The sequence below is a fragment of the Plasmopara halstedii genome, assembly GCF_900000015.1.
Source record: "Plasmopara halstedii genome assembly, contig: Scaffold_323, whole genome shotgun sequence".
NCBI lineage: Eukaryota > Oomycota > Peronosporomycetes > Peronosporales > Peronosporaceae > Plasmopara > Plasmopara halstedii.
The window spans coordinates 1,162,662-1,177,258 of record NW_020187244.1 but is presented as its reverse complement, the minus strand read 5'-3'; the positions used below and the strand labels follow the sequence as shown (position 1 = coordinate 1,177,258).

Genomic DNA, 14,597 nt, shown 5'->3' with positions numbered 1-14,597 from the left:
GCAACTGGTTCTGAGCACGGAGTGCAACAACCTCCATTTCCAATGGAGCCAAGCGCTCAACCGTTGCCTGGCGGGTGCTCTCTGAGCGATATAGTTTGGTGGCGCAAGAGCCAACTCCCGGTACAAGTGTGCTCAAAAGAGCAGGGGCTGTAGAATGAGGAGAGTGAAGCGTAACTTCAGAAATAGTGGTAAATCCTGAATTAGTCAGTTTTGGACATAGTGTGATCTATATTTTAGTGGGGGAGGAAAAGAACTGGAATTTTGGAACATTTGTAACGAAATGCACATTACACTTGGTGTAATTGTGAACATCATAAATTTTGAAATATCGGTATTCGGCTGTCCAACTATGGATTAGTCCTGAATATGGACTTTTGAAGTAGTTAAACAAACTGTTAGACTTGGTTATATTGGAGCCTCTCGGTTCCACTCCTTGTAGGAGCACGTGAACTCAACCTCAGTACGCGAAATCTGAGAGTGTACTTTGAAGCTGTATATTGTGTATTTACACTATTCTACAGTACATATTCTGTTCACTTTTATTGGCTGGTCATTTGATCAGTGTATGCACTCATTACTGTTACATTACTGCACATGATGAGATATGCATTATTGCTCTATACATTAGGATGTTGCAGATGTGCTCGACACTTTGCGCTTCATGCCAGCGTTTTGACTTTGTCAAACTTGCTTCTGTTTCAATCTAATTTTCTGTCTCCAAAATATGTTCTTTTTACGGAATTAACTTGCCTCGCCAATCGTCTTCGGCTCGTTGATGGCTTCGTAGAAGTAGGGTGCTGCGACCAAGTTCTGGTCAAAAATGGATCAGTAACGTATTATACGTGCTGCAGCTGGAAGGAAAGCAGCCGAATCATACGGCTTTTGAGACCTAGATTTCGTGGGCTGTGCAGCAGATAACTGAGCAAAGATCGTACGATCTATCTTAAATACTTTTGTCTAGATGATCTAGCAGGAAGCCAGAAGAAATGTGCGATTTTTTTACTGCAATCTACAATTCCCAATCTCTGGACTCAGGGACCGCGCAATCTAGACTGCATCCAAGAAAGGGGCGTAGATTGCTAATAACAATATCCAACCTGGGAGTTGCTTATTTAATAGGATAGCAATTATCCAAGAACAAGTCAAGTTCGTGCCGGTCACGTATAGGTCATCTGCAGCTCGTTTTGAGTGCATTTTTAACATTGAAGACGAGATTTTATGAGAGTACTGCCTCGAGTGACTACTATTATATATGCTGTCAAAGTCGGCCATAATCAAGTCCAGTATCATTACATGATATGTGTTAAAACGATCGGTAACATCACACTAAATTGTGATAAAGACTACGACAGCATGTGCTTGAATCTACTCAATTATCCTTAATGTTTGTTAATCGAATCATCTTGGATTTGATGTTTTGGAAGCTGCGCCATCACAAATAGACGCGTAATTTTGTAAAAATTGTACGACGTTTGACGTGAGAAATTGAACAAACCCGCGGGTCACATACGAGTATACTTATTAATTTGTTTCTGCGGGTTTTCTTGCTGTTGTCGCTTCAACAGACGCCTGTTGAACTATTTTACTTTTTTCCTCGTACTTGGCACATTATGTCGAAACAACAGGAAACGGAGCGCACGATGCAGTTCCAGGAAGGACTGCCACCACTGCCACTTCCCTCACTTGAGCAGACACTGGAGCGATATGTTAAGAGCTGTGAGCCACTTTTAACTGCTAGTGAGCTGGACCATACGAAGGCTGTTTGTCACGACTTTCTGCGAGGCGTGGGTCCTCAACTGCAAGCAATTTTACAAGAGCGTGCGGATGCGGAGCGCAACTGGATTGAAGAATGGTGGGAGACATTTGCATACATGCAGCCGCGATATCCATCTGCTATCAATATCAATTGGTATGGCGTGTTACCCGGTAATTGGGGGTCTCGAGACATGAGTCAATGTGAAGCCGCCTCCATCTTCACGTATGCAATTCTCAAATTTCGCAAAAATCTACTTGAGTACGTAGCAATTATGGTTATGTTGATGACATTTTTCTAAATTATGTATGATTCTCGTAATAGTGAGAAATACCCACCTGAAAAGATGTTGGGAAGGCCGTTGTGTATGTACACATATTCACGTATGTTTAACACATGTGTCATTCCTGGCGAAGATTGTGACGAAATGGTCTCGTACCCACACGATGCCAAACACATAATAGTGCTAAGGAACAACTGCATGTGGGCAGTGCAAGTATTCACTAGCGCTGGGGATGACGTCTCGCTCGCAGATATTTTGAGGTATGAAAGCGGATTTAGTCAAGTGGTAAAACTTGTTATTAGTTTGACATTGCCGCTTTAGACAATTTGAGCTCGTTAGAGAAGAAGCCACGGGTCTGTTTGACTTGGAGCGCTATCCACCGGTTAGCGTCTTAACATCGGAGAATCGCACCAATTGGGCCAAGGTACATTCTTGTTGTGGACTTTAAGCACTGATTCTGAATGCTTACTGCGTGTGTCGCTACTTTTGAAAAGGCCCGGGCCCATATCATATCATTGGACGACATCAATAGGCAATCATTCGACTTGATCGAGCGTGCGCTCTTCTGTGTTGCGCTGGATGAGAGCTCTGCTTCGACGTACGATGAAATCGCACGTAATTGCTTGCTTGGGGACGGACGAAATCGTTGGTACGACAAGCCGTTTACACTTATCATTCATGAAAACGCTCGTGGTGGTGTAAATGGCCAACATGCCTGGGCAGATGCGCTGGTAGTGGTTCGTTTATTTGATTATTGCATCAAGTACGTAAATGAAAATTTTAAGGCTAAGTTCGCCGATCGCACTAAGTTAAAGCCTACGCTTAATCTCAAGCCAAAACGACTGGAATGGGTCTTAGACAATGCCGCCTACACTACCATCGAGTGTGCCAGCGCAGCAGTTGGAAAGCTGATTTTAAACAGCGATATTGTGACGTTGCAGTTCAACCACTATGGCACGGCTTTCTTGAAGCGGTACAAGCTGACGCCCGACTTTTTCATGCAAATGGCAATACAATTGGCGCATTATAAGATGCACAAAAGAGTTCCTGCAGTTTACGAAACGGCGCACACGCGAATGTTCTACCATGGACGGACGGAAACAATCCGGTCGTTGACGAACGAGTCACTTGCTTTTGTGAAAGCGATGGAGTCGAGCGTGTCGAATGGAGTTAAGTGGGATGCATTGCGAACCGCTATCGAGGCTCATAAGGAGATATTGAAGAACAGTTTAACTGGAGAAGGAATAGACCGCCACTTGATGGGTCTGCAGATCGTAGCTGAAATGTCGGGTATCACGCCGAAGCCTTCACTTTTCACTGACCGAGCTTTTGAAATCAGCAAAAAGTTTTTAATCTCCACGAGCAACATCAGCGGCGGTCCTGGTGCCAGCCCCATCTGGGGCGGATTCTCTGCAATGTATAATGAAGGCTATGGTGTGTGCTACGCACTGCAGCCGGACCGAATTAATGTGAGCATTACGTGCTACCACGTGGACCCAGAGACAGATGCTGCAATTTTCAAGCGGTCTTTGGAGACTGCACTGCTGGAAATGGTTGATCTCTGCCTTACACGTAACGTCATTTACGGCGGCTTTTCGAAGATTTAAGAGTCGAAATATATCACAATACAAGGACCTAATACAAATTTTGTCTGATTGGCTTATTCAAAATATCTTGAAAGGGCGCAAAGATATTCCAGATGCAGATATGTGTGTCAAAAGATCTCACTTTTGTTTTCGGATCATCCGAATCTAACACGCATCTATCTGCCACTCTACCATTACATTGTCGGATAAAATGATTAACGCCCGATTGCTATCCGTTGCGCTCGGCTGGCTCGGCCTGGTGCATTATGGAGCTCTACCTTCAATCCAGGCGGCATTCTACGTGTGTCCTAAGGGCTGCTCTGCCATGGTGCTTCCTCGAGACATGGAGATGATTAACGATTGCTTGTGTGGTGAAGAAGTCGACGTCTCAGCTGAAGAAGCCGCAGCAGACCCCATGGAGACAAGAAAATTTCTTTGCAAAGGACGCTACAAATATAGACGCAACAGTGCAAGTGCTCCTAGGTCCGTGGCAGACTGCGATTGCTACCCCCCCTACGAGAAAGATCCCAGAAGTCAAGAGTGCATTCTGACAAGCTGCCCGCGTGCTGGAAATTATGAACCTTGGGTTGGTGTGGGAAAAGTAAGCTCACTCGACGACTGCACGTGCACCGCACCCTTTGTTAAAGTAGACACATCGGGACAATGTGTACGTGGAAACGGCAAAAGCAATGCTCAGGTCCGTATCAAATATGAATGCCCACCAAGTTCAACGCCAACGCCTGATATTGAGCCCCAGTCGTTTGCTGATTGTCACTGCAGCTGGGGCTTCGTTCGAGATAGCCGTCAGCTGTGTGAGCGGGAGTTTGCGGCATATGTGTGTCCCGTGAACTCTGTTAAGCGATCGGATCTTCCAATTTTAGAGCGTCCTCGAGGATTTTTTGACTGCGAGTGTCTTTCATCGGAGCAATACGAAAGGGACGAAGAAGCACACGCTTGCTGGTCAGTATCACAAATTAAAAGACGTAAGGCCAAGAGAAGCAGTAACCTTTACGAAGAAATTGAGGACGCCAACTTAGAAGTAGTGAATACGGCAGTCACACCGTATCAGTGTCCACCATTTTCGCTTGCAGTGGCCACTATCGCACATTCAGTTGACCAGTGTCAGTGTATCCCTGGATATGGCTGGAAGGTACCTGAAATGAATTGCGTGCGGACATCTGCCTACAAATGCCCCGAGCACGCTTACAAGCGCTTTCAGCTGCAGGGTTCAGAGATCGAGACAAGTTTCGACGACTGTGCGTGTGCACGTGGTTACTTTCTTGATGCAGTCGCTCAGCGTTGTGTACCTTGGATTCTGGCAAATTCAAACGCATGTCCACCCTTCGCTATTCTCAAGCAATGGCCACTGCAGAGCAATGCCAATTGCGAGTGCTTGTACGGACTTAATGAAACAGTCCGCGATGAACAGAACGAGGCAAGACGCAAAACTAAATACAATGCGAACAGCGACTCATCACAAATCATAAGGACAAGCAAACGCGAGTGCAACAGAAGACCATTTGACAATGCAAGTCCAGATTTCTCTCAGTGTCCTCACGACTCAATCGCTACCACTTGGCCGGTGACGTCCGCTAATGACTGCACGTGTTTATTTGGTCTTGAAAAGACCTCGCTTACTCTAAAAGAAGTTTCACAAGGTGCGGGGGATGGATTTCACTGTGTGGCAACACCAGCGAACAAAATTCTTTTTGATGAAGCTGCAGCAGCTTGTCGAGCTCCTTACGTACTTCATCCTTTAAGCGGAAAGTGCCGGCTTCCCGTTGAGGAGACAATTTCGAAGTCAAACCCAGAAGGAGTACTATACAAAGGTATAGAGTACCATTACGAGCTTGTCGACGACAACGTGATGGTTATCCAGGGAGATATTGCCATTGGTGAACGCTATGTCTGGCAAGTCTTTGATCCTGATGATCCAGAGGAGATTACAACACGCGTTGAGCACGTTCTCCACGGATATTATAACTCAGGAAGAGACCATCGGTGGCACCATGAGACCATGTGTTACCAAGTTGAAAAGAGCGCTTATCCTTTTCTGCGAACCTTTAAAGCTGCCACAGAGCATATTACTCATGCGACGGGCTTTGAATTTCAACAGTGCGGAGGCAATAATTGCCGCACAGATAAGAGCTGCCGGAATCACGACTACGTCGTCGTACAAAGTGTCGAATCTTCTTGCTACTCGTTTGTAGGGCGGATTGGCGGACCGCAGCGACTTGGCATATCTGCGGATTGTGGGCTGGGAAATATTGTTCACGTTTTGCTCCATGCAGTAGGACTTCGACACGCAATTGACAGGGTCGACCGTGATGAGCATGTACGTATCGCTTGGGAGTGCATACCAGAGTCGAAGCGAAGCTATTTTGTGGTCGAAGAAATGAGCATGACACCTATTTCTCATCGAGAGGAAGACCATATACTTGAGCCTCCATCCTACGATCTCTTCAGTATTATGCAACACCCAATTGATGCTTTTGTACACTCGGACATGGACGAGAGCAAGCCACACTGGTGCCCCAGTGTAGTTCCGCTTGTAGCAGATAAAGACGAACGACTTGATTTGATGAAGGAAATGGGCCAACGCGACCGAATGACCATAACTGATGTCAACTCTGTCTGGGCATTGTACCCAGGATTAAAAAAGAAGCATCAAAAACGTCAAAACGCAGGCGAGAGTGGCGAAGCGATAGTTGAAGAACTCCATGACAGTTTCATGCATACTAATCCAGACACTACCGAGATTAAGGCTAGTGCGAACGAAGGAAAACAACACCGAAGCTTTGGTCAGCGACTTATGAGTTTTTTTGGCGCAATTGTAACACTTGTTGGTTTCGGAGCTCTGCTAGCTCTCCTTTCGACGGAGTTGCGGCGCCGTGTACTGCTGAGCTCTAGTGACGACTTTTTCTATGAAGCACCGCTCATCGACAGCAAAAACGATATTTGAAGTGCGATCGCTGCTTTATTGTAAAAGAACATAACTAGACATGAAAAATCTCGCAAAATATCCGTTTTCCCGACTTAATATTACAGGAATGAAGTCCGAGTTTCAGCATCACGTTACTGATGAATTATTCCTCCGTTTTAACCTCACGATCGGCCTCTATATTGTCTTGCTTTAGCTCATTTACCTTAGACTCCGGCAATTTTCCATCTCCTCCGACTAAAATGTCAGCAAGTCGTGCGTTGACGTACACGTCGCCCTTGTCTGCTAAGTACTTAGCCAGTGGAATCTGATGTGTTTGCACAAAATGAACCTTAAAATAAAGACCCGACAAGATTTAAACTTATCTCTACACGTACGTGGTTCTTGTTGATGTTTCCATTATGGTCATGCAACAGCTCGATAATGAGATGCGAATTAATCTGAATTTCATTGGCTGCCTCCTTAGCAAGATCAACGGCCTCATCCCATTTGCCTTGCTTCTTTGCATTCAGCACGCGGAACGTGTACATTTTGTAAGATAAAGGAACGCGCTTAGCAGCCATGATCTGGACGATCTCGTCCACACTCTTCTGGTCCTCGTGCTCAGCATAATACTCGGCTAGACGTACAAAACTCTGGTTCTTGACGTAGTGACGAATATTTTCAGCCTCGCGTAAGAACTGTAGGGCCATGTCAGCCGCATCCAGCTTTATACAAGCTGAAATAAAGCTTCCGGCTGCCAACGTAGATGGGTAAGCCATCTTGGCATCGCACAAGAGCAGCGTCTTATGCACCTGTAACAGATCATCTTTACCCTTCATCTCACGCACAATATGATTCACCTTCAGCGGCGTGAAGTAAAGTGGAGCCGTGGGAATCGACAGCCGTGCACCTATTGTCAAGAGCGACTTGGTGATATCAGCTACGCTTCCTTCCACTTTAGGGTACTCCCAATTTCCACTAAAGGAGCGCATCATCTTCTTTTTAATGGCCAACGCAGCCACCCGAGATGTGCGCAACGCCGGCGAGCGTACGGCCAGCATTTTTTAATAACAGTCAGATAGAAGCAGACACCGATAATTTACCGGTGTTCGGTTTTTGTCTGGCTATGCTTGCAAGTAAGTAATTGAGCGTAGTCAAATAGATGGCAGGAACGATGCAGGCGTTACGCGCGGTCATGTCAATTGGCCAGCGCCAAAACTTGCGCCAAATGACAGTACACTCAAAGTGCGTGCAGTTTTCATCTTCAACTGTGCAATCATTATCAGCTGAGGAATGGATGGAGAATATCCGATCGTCGGCGAAAAAGGACGCCTTGGTCAAACGTTCCAAGCTGGCATCTTTTCTCAAAGCAGTGAAAAATAGTGAAGAGCTGAAGGCGTCTAAAGAAATTATGAGAATTTATGAGCAAAAGCGCGTCGATCCGGACGCTAACGCTGCTGGTTTGTTCGTAAAAAAGGCCCTAGAATTTAATGTACCTGAAATCGCCTTCGACGTGCTGGAGGCAAACTACCGTATCGGACTATTTCTAGAACCATCTACACTTAACAAACTACTGTCCAAGTTTTTGACGGACAGAGAATTTGACAAGGTTTATACGCTGTATGAGATTGGTCACAACAAATACAACGTCAGGAGCACGGAACGCACATACGACATCCTCGTTCGAGCAGCCATTGAGGAGGGCGACTATGAGAAAGCCGTATCTTTCTTCAAGACAGCGGCGTAAGTATAGCTTCACATGACGTCAGATTGGTCAGTATGCTAAATTCCCAATTGTTGTTTCAGGGAGTCGCAGAAACTGCAGCGTGTGACGTGTAATAACCTTTTATTTAAGCTAAAAGACAACGCAATGCAGGACAAGGTACTCTTCTAGCTGCTAGATTTTTTATTATTTTGATGTGTGAAGGCTAAATATGCGACAGGTTGAGAAGGTGGTAGCACTCATGAAGACAGCGGGCGTGGAACCGAATGAAACGACCAAAAAGATCTTGCCATAGGTCGCTTTGTCTGCAAATGCCGTAGACACGTGGATCCGGGTTGGCTATCGCATATTAGAAAACAAATCGGTTTTTGGCCTTTGAGCCCTTAGTGAACTACAGCATTTTTTACGGAGCATGAACTGGACACCATAATTACAAAATTAGGACGAGTCTAGAGTTACCAAGTTCATTTAATTGCGTGTTTGACGGTAGCAGAATGCGTTCACTAGACACATTATTTAGTCTGGTTCTTCACGCCGAGAATTCGAGCGCGAATCTCTTCTTGGTCTCCCAAATAGAACGCGTTAAGGGGCGCAATGGCGTCCTTGTGAGTAATTGGCGTGAGATTTTCGTCCAAATGGTAGACGAGCGGAACGCCAGTAGGAATGTTTAGACCCGTGATCTCGTCCTCCGAAATATTGTCCAAATGCTTAACGAGGGCACGTAGACTGTTGCCATGGGCGGCGATCACCACATTCTTGCCTGACTTGATGTTAGGCACAATTCTGTGTTCCCACTCTGGTAAAACACGAGCAGCGGTGAGCTCCAAAGACTCAGCAAGTGGTAAGTCTTTCTTGGGAACGTCTTTGTACTTCACATCATTACCCGGGTAGTACTCGCTGGTCGTGTCAAGGTTGGGAGGAGGAATGTTATAACTACGACGCCACTCCAAAACTTTTTCAGCGCCGTGTTTGTCAACAGTGGCTTGCTTGTCTAGACCGGTCAGAGCGCCATAGTGGCGTTCATTTAGTCGCCATGTTTTGAACACAGGAATCCACATCTGGTCGGTCTGCTCGAGCACATGCCACAGCGTGCGGATGGCGCGCTTAAGGTACGAAGTGTAGGCGACATCAAAAGTGTAGCCCTCCTTCTTGAGCAACTGACCTGCAGCGGCCGCCTCCTCATTACCCTTAGCAGAGAGCTGAACGTCGTACCAGCCAGTAAAAAGATTTTGCTTGTTCCATTCGCTCTCGCCATGGCGAATCAGCACCAGCGTGTGCGTGTGCTTCAAGGATTTCTGCTGCTGGTGTAACATTCTCAACGATCGATTAGCCACGCGTGTGGACAAGGCAAGCGCGCGATGAGAAGCGAGGACCATCTGGAAAATTGAAAGATAGAGGAGAGCTAATTTCGGGATCGGGAAACAATATATTTCCTGCAAGCACAGTACTGTGGCTGACACGAATTAATATAGTGGTATTATTTAGCCTAACGCCTTTAAACCGCCAGAAACAACGTGCATATGTTGCTACGAGTGAAGTTGGCTTTTCTACTGTATTCAGGCAACATGATATGCAGAGAGTGAGGCAATACAAGAAGCAGCGCAGCTATTGCCAGTGTCTAGATATCTTCTTGCGACTTCCGTACAATACGACGGCAATGCTTTTTGAAGCCTTCCTTGTCACTTCGCCATTCTACCTAATAAATCCACCGAGTGATAACCAACCATCATCAGTTCTGATCATCCATCTATCAACATTTTTAAGTCACAACGTACCGCAGCATCAATATTGGCGGGCGAATCATAATTCGGATCCGAAAGCATAGAGATGACCGACACTAGGATAGACTCCACGCCAAGAATTGGACGCCACCTTTCGTCAGCCGTCTCCTGCTGATTTAAATGATCCTCTCCAGGCGGGTGCAAGATCGATATGCAGACCACGCCGTTTGGGTAAACTTAAAAAATACAGAAAACATCACCATCATTTAAACGACCACCTACCAATGATATCCGACAAACCATTAGGATGCCACATCTCCGACTTAAAAGTCATCTTAGGCGGCATATTAGGAAAGTCAATCGGAAATTCCAGCGTTGCTTTGAAAAATCCACCCTCATAAAAGGTATCGGGCGGGCCCACCAGCAAGATATCCCAATTAAAAATGTTATCATCGCCCCCTAGGCCCACAGATACTCCCTCAGGCGGATTGCGGCTCATTTCTAGTTGCCACAAAGATAGAGCATACCGGTCAATCAGCGCGAGATCCCTTTGATTTTGAAGGTCATAATTGAATACAAAAACAACAGTTTGCGTATCGAATAATACTTAACGTCACAAACCTAGAAACTGCCTCCGAAGAAGCTCTTTCGCGTAGTCCGTCGCAGTCGCCATTCTTCCAGCTGTAGTTTTGTTGTGTGCACACCCTTGAAAAGTTGGTCAGATTAGCTTAAAATATGAATTTTCGACCAATGGAAAATGTTTTTTTTACATATATTTGGCCGCATCTTTATCTTGCCTTCACAATTCGGACCTCTGATAAAATGTCTATCGTGCTCGTGCGAACCAATGCTGACTTGGCAATAGCTACTATTGAATTTTTGTTGGCCTTCTCACGTTCCACCCGAGAGGCTCCATTGAACACATATACACCGACGATCACTAGCACCATTCCACACCAATTGAGCGGCGTCACCTCCTCTCCATAGCGGTATATAGACAACAATATGATCAGTGCACGCTTCGCGCAGTTAGCCACGCTGTGTGTTACCGGTGTGACCAAACTCATGAGCATATAAGCAAATGCACTTTGGATGTAGAAGCACATTCCATCTAGAACAAGCAGCAAGAAAACATACGAAGTTGAAAGTTCACGCGCCTTGTTGGTGCTGTCAGATATCGACGCCATCCAGTTGTAGAAGATAAACAAGAGTTGCATATTTACAGCGATAATGCTTGTATAGAGTTGAAGTTGGGATGTTCTACAAGAAAAGCAAAATCAAAATTAGAGAAAAAATTGTCGTTTAGGATCAGACTTACGAGTAAGATCGGTTGAGAAGCCTCTTAGTCAAAACGTTTTGGATGCAATCAACGCAATTTGACATGAGAGCTGCAACAAATCCAATAACGTGAAACGAGCTGTCCGACAAACTACAAAAAATGAGCCCCAAGACGATCGGAAAAAGCGAGAAGTTCACTCTCCAGCCCGTACGTTGTCCAAGCATAAAGTACGTCAGGATGACTGTAAAGAATGGCGCTGAGGATTTGATAGTTTCTAGATCAGAAATTTATAGTAAGCGATACGTCGAGTCAATCATCATCCTTCTCATCAGTAGACGTACGTGTGAAGGAGACGGCGATATATTTCAGTGCTGTAAGCCCCAATAGCACGGTGAGGATGCGCACGCCAGAGAGCAGCACCATGTCCTTTAGTCCATCGTCAACTACCTTGAGCATGTTGCGCTTACACACAGCCCAGCCCACGAGATAGAGCTCAGATCCCAGACCGCCTGCAACGGACATACTTAGTTGCGCCAGCGACAGATAATTGGAGTCAACACGCAGCTTGGTCACCACGTAGCGGTTTGTCCACAACGTCACAAGACTGATCACATACCAGCCTGCATGAGTGTGATATTAATCGTGTGACACTTTCTCATACAAGAATATCAGCTCGTACCAGCGATACAGAAAATAACCTTACTCTCAGCGCTGCTTAGGGAGAAGGCAACCTTATTTTGCTGGAGGTCGCCCATGGCAACGCTACGTCAGGGCAATGTTATGGACTGAACTTTAAACAACTCTGGCGATTGGTTAGAATAAGTTTTGGTCAAAATAGTCCGACATGGCTACATCAAGCTTCAAAATGGGAATGCGAAGCTCGAAGCCGCCGCTACCGCCCCGAGTCGAACCGAAATGTACAGATGTGGAGATTTTTGAGGAGCCTAGCGCACATTTGCATCAGAAATCAGGCACGGTAGGCGTGCCGCAGTCAGCTCAAAAAGAGGCGAGCGACGATAATCGAGCAGCCACTACGGTGAAGCTGAAGAAGAAGCGACAGCGCATCAAAAAAGAAATGTTTATAGTGCCGCCACAGGTGGTTATCACGACTGATACACAATCAAGTGAGCTCACCAGCGACAAGACTCTTTTGCAGCAAAGCCCGGAAGTTAGACAGCAACATACCGAAAAAGTTCAGGATGCCTATGCTTTAGAGAAAAAGTCGCCATCTTCACATGAGGGTCGAGCAAGATTTCTCAATTTTGAAAGCTGGCGTACATTACCAAAGTTATCGGCCAACCCAAAAGACACAAAGACAGTGGCTTCTTCTCCTGCAATGACATGGGTTAGCGTAAGTGGCACGCATTCTTTGTTATAAAATCTGGCACCAACATCGTCGTTGGCTTCAAACTTTAATGTGCTCACGCTCATCATCGCTCTGGATGTTAAACAGTCGAGTGAAGTGTTGCAACCTGTATCAGCTGATCGCCATTCGAACTTTAACGATGTAGAAGAATATAAACCCAGTCAAGACGTAGACGATGTCGAACTATTGACTTTGACGCAGATACAGAAAACGGAAATGATTTCGACACCAACTTTGATTGGGGCACCAAATATCAATCCGGCCGATAGTTTGGTAAAACCTGACCGGCCAGACTTCAAAGCTCCCCATTTCGTTCGCATCAAAAGCAGCGAGCAGCAGCATCACAAACAAAACATTATGTCTCAATCTTCAGACCTCCATCTCGACGATGTGGACGAACATCCTACGTAAAATATGCCGATGCAAGAAGATCATCACTTCGGGAATAATTTGTCTTCATCTGCTTCTCGAAGCCGCTACAGTAATACCTTTAATGCTAGTACACCAACTGTACAAGCTTCTAGAAGAGTTTTTTTGGTTTATAACACCCATTGTCATGCGTGTCAGCTTAACGCGCTCAAAGATTAGTCAGCGGATCAATGACGTCTACTTCGTCTCTATTTCTTATTTATTGATGTTGAAGTGTGATGTGCTATGACTCACGAGTGTATGTTTCATGTTTTACGTATTGATACTTGTGATTTGCGACACTTAGCCGGTGCAGCAGTAGCTCAGTAGTTTAGCGAGGGGAACAATAATCCATTGGACGTGGTTTTAATTCTCAGCCTTGCCTTTCCCAAGCAACGCCCCCACTACGCGATCATTTTTTATATTGCATATGATATAGTGTAGTGACCAACCGAAATTTGTATTTACTGCAAATCGTAGCGATGTATGAACGATGGCAGCTATCAGAAGTGCAGTGATAGATGGTGTCGATGTATAGCAGCGAAATGTTAGCCGCGGCTTTGCTCCAAGCGCATAAAAATGGCTCACGGACCAAATCTCTCACTATTGGTTATACCGAATCCAAACAGCATAGTTTAAGAACTCCACAACACTTAATTTCATTGATTGATACTCCACCGGCTTCTTAGCGTTACTTTCTTTCAAATCAATGATAGAAATGTATAGCGCACAGTTCCTAGCTTGAAAAAGTCGAGGTGCTATATAAGCTTTGCAGTGGAACTGCCGTAGCGCTTTGCTTAGAGGAAGCAAAGCTATGGTCACCGACCTCACGTTCGATACTAGAACCAGTATGAGTGTATGTAACGGGATTATACATATCCTGGTAACATGGTTGTGTGTCACACCACATCCAAACAATAGCCAGTAGTTTATACATTTTGCTATATATATTTAGGACATTCAAAACATTCAAAATAAGGCGGCTTTGCCGCAGATAAAAAAAGTCAATTTTTGAATTTAAACGGAAGAGTCTATTACCCTTGGGTTAAGGTTGTAATTACTCTTGGAGTAAGCGGATTGCGATGCGCTAAACTCGTACTTGTTCTAAGTATAGAACGAAAGGTCGGTGACCTAACCTACGCTTCCTCTAAGCGCAAAGCTACGGCAGCCCCGCTGCGCTTGGTAGAACTTGTAGTCAATCTACACCTGAGTCGTTTAGACTGAACCTCGGTGAGAAGGAAAAGTTTTCCTTTCTGCCCCAGGGTATGCAAGACGGGCTTAATGCGCTGATGTCCTTGCTTCACCCTGAGGGCGTGCAACACCTTGCTGCGCAAGGCCCCGAGGCAATCGGTGCGCATCTAGAGGCATTTTTCAAATTACGAAAATGCGCTACTAGAGCACCTGCAGCAAAATATGTCTGCTTCATTTGCGTCTATGACGCCACCGTCAGTGACGGATGATTTTCCCCGGCCTAAGCCGCTCATGGTGAGCGTTAAGGTCTTCGAGGGAAAGGATGGAGGGGACCTCCTGCTCTGGTTGAGAGAGGTCGAGATGG

At 45.6% G+C, this 14,597-nt stretch overlaps 7 protein-coding genes across 7 annotated transcripts; 4 read left to right on the top strand and 3 right to left on the bottom strand.

The window, feature by feature from the left end:
* Positions 1 to 1,610: 1,610 nt before the first annotated feature.
* PHALS_08726 (carnitine o-acetyltransferase) lies at positions 1,611 to 3,643 on the top strand (the record flags this gene model as incomplete). Its single annotated transcript, XM_024724127.1, has 4 exons — positions 1,611 to 2,014; positions 2,078 to 2,296; positions 2,358 to 2,460; positions 2,531 to 3,643. 4 exons carry the CDS (start codon positions 1,611 to 1,613, stop codon positions 3,641 to 3,643), a joined length of 1,839 nt encoding a protein of 612 aa, XP_024575035.1.
* A 190-nt stretch (positions 3,644 to 3,833) lies between these two features.
* PHALS_08725 (peptidase m12a astacin) lies at positions 3,834 to 6,584 on the top strand (the record flags this gene model as incomplete). Its single annotated transcript, XM_024724126.1, has 1 exon — positions 3,834 to 6,584. One exon carries the CDS (start codon positions 3,834 to 3,836, stop codon positions 6,582 to 6,584), a length of 2,751 nt encoding a protein of 916 aa, XP_024575034.1.
* Positions 6,585 to 6,708: 124 nt separating this feature from the next.
* On the bottom strand, positions 6,709 to 7,606 carry PHALS_08724 (uncharacterized protein; the record flags this gene model as incomplete). The annotated part of the gene is made up of 2 exons (XM_024724124.1): positions 6,709 to 6,870; positions 6,941 to 7,606. 2 exons carry the CDS (start codon positions 7,604 to 7,606, stop codon positions 6,709 to 6,711), a joined length of 828 nt encoding a protein of 275 aa, XP_024575033.1.
* Positions 7,607 to 7,707: 101 nt separating this feature from the next.
* Positions 7,708 to 8,563, top strand: PHALS_08723 (F21B23.6 PROTEIN-RELATED; the record flags this gene model as incomplete). The annotated part of the gene is made up of 3 exons (XM_024724123.1): positions 7,708 to 8,288; positions 8,352 to 8,427; positions 8,489 to 8,563. 3 exons carry the CDS (start codon positions 7,708 to 7,710, stop codon positions 8,561 to 8,563), a joined length of 732 nt encoding a protein of 243 aa, XP_024575032.1.
* A 217-nt stretch (positions 8,564 to 8,780) lies between these two features.
* PHALS_08722 (-bisphosphoglycerate-dependent phosphoglycerate mutase) lies at positions 8,781 to 9,644 on the bottom strand (the record flags this gene model as incomplete). The annotated part of the gene is made up of 1 exon (XM_024724122.1): positions 8,781 to 9,644. One exon carries the CDS (start codon positions 9,642 to 9,644, stop codon positions 8,781 to 8,783), a length of 864 nt encoding a protein of 287 aa, XP_024575031.1.
* Positions 9,645 to 9,886: 242 nt separating this feature from the next.
* Positions 9,887 to 12,023, bottom strand: PHALS_08721 (drug metabolite transporter superfamily; the record flags this gene model as incomplete). Its single annotated transcript, XM_024724121.1, has 9 exons — positions 9,887 to 9,964; positions 10,044 to 10,225; positions 10,290 to 10,490; positions 10,611 to 10,694; positions 10,760 to 10,781; positions 10,835 to 11,249; positions 11,308 to 11,542; positions 11,610 to 11,888; positions 11,948 to 12,023. 9 exons carry the CDS (start codon positions 12,021 to 12,023, stop codon positions 9,887 to 9,889), a joined length of 1,572 nt encoding a protein of 523 aa, XP_024575030.1.
* Positions 12,024 to 12,112: 89 nt separating this feature from the next.
* PHALS_08720 (uncharacterized protein) lies at positions 12,113 to 13,045 on the top strand (the record flags this gene model as incomplete). Its single annotated transcript, XM_024724120.1, has 2 exons — positions 12,113 to 12,619; positions 12,722 to 13,045. 2 exons carry the CDS (start codon positions 12,113 to 12,115, stop codon positions 13,043 to 13,045), a joined length of 831 nt encoding a protein of 276 aa, XP_024575029.1.
* Between the last annotated feature and the right edge of the window lie 1,552 nt (positions 13,046 to 14,597).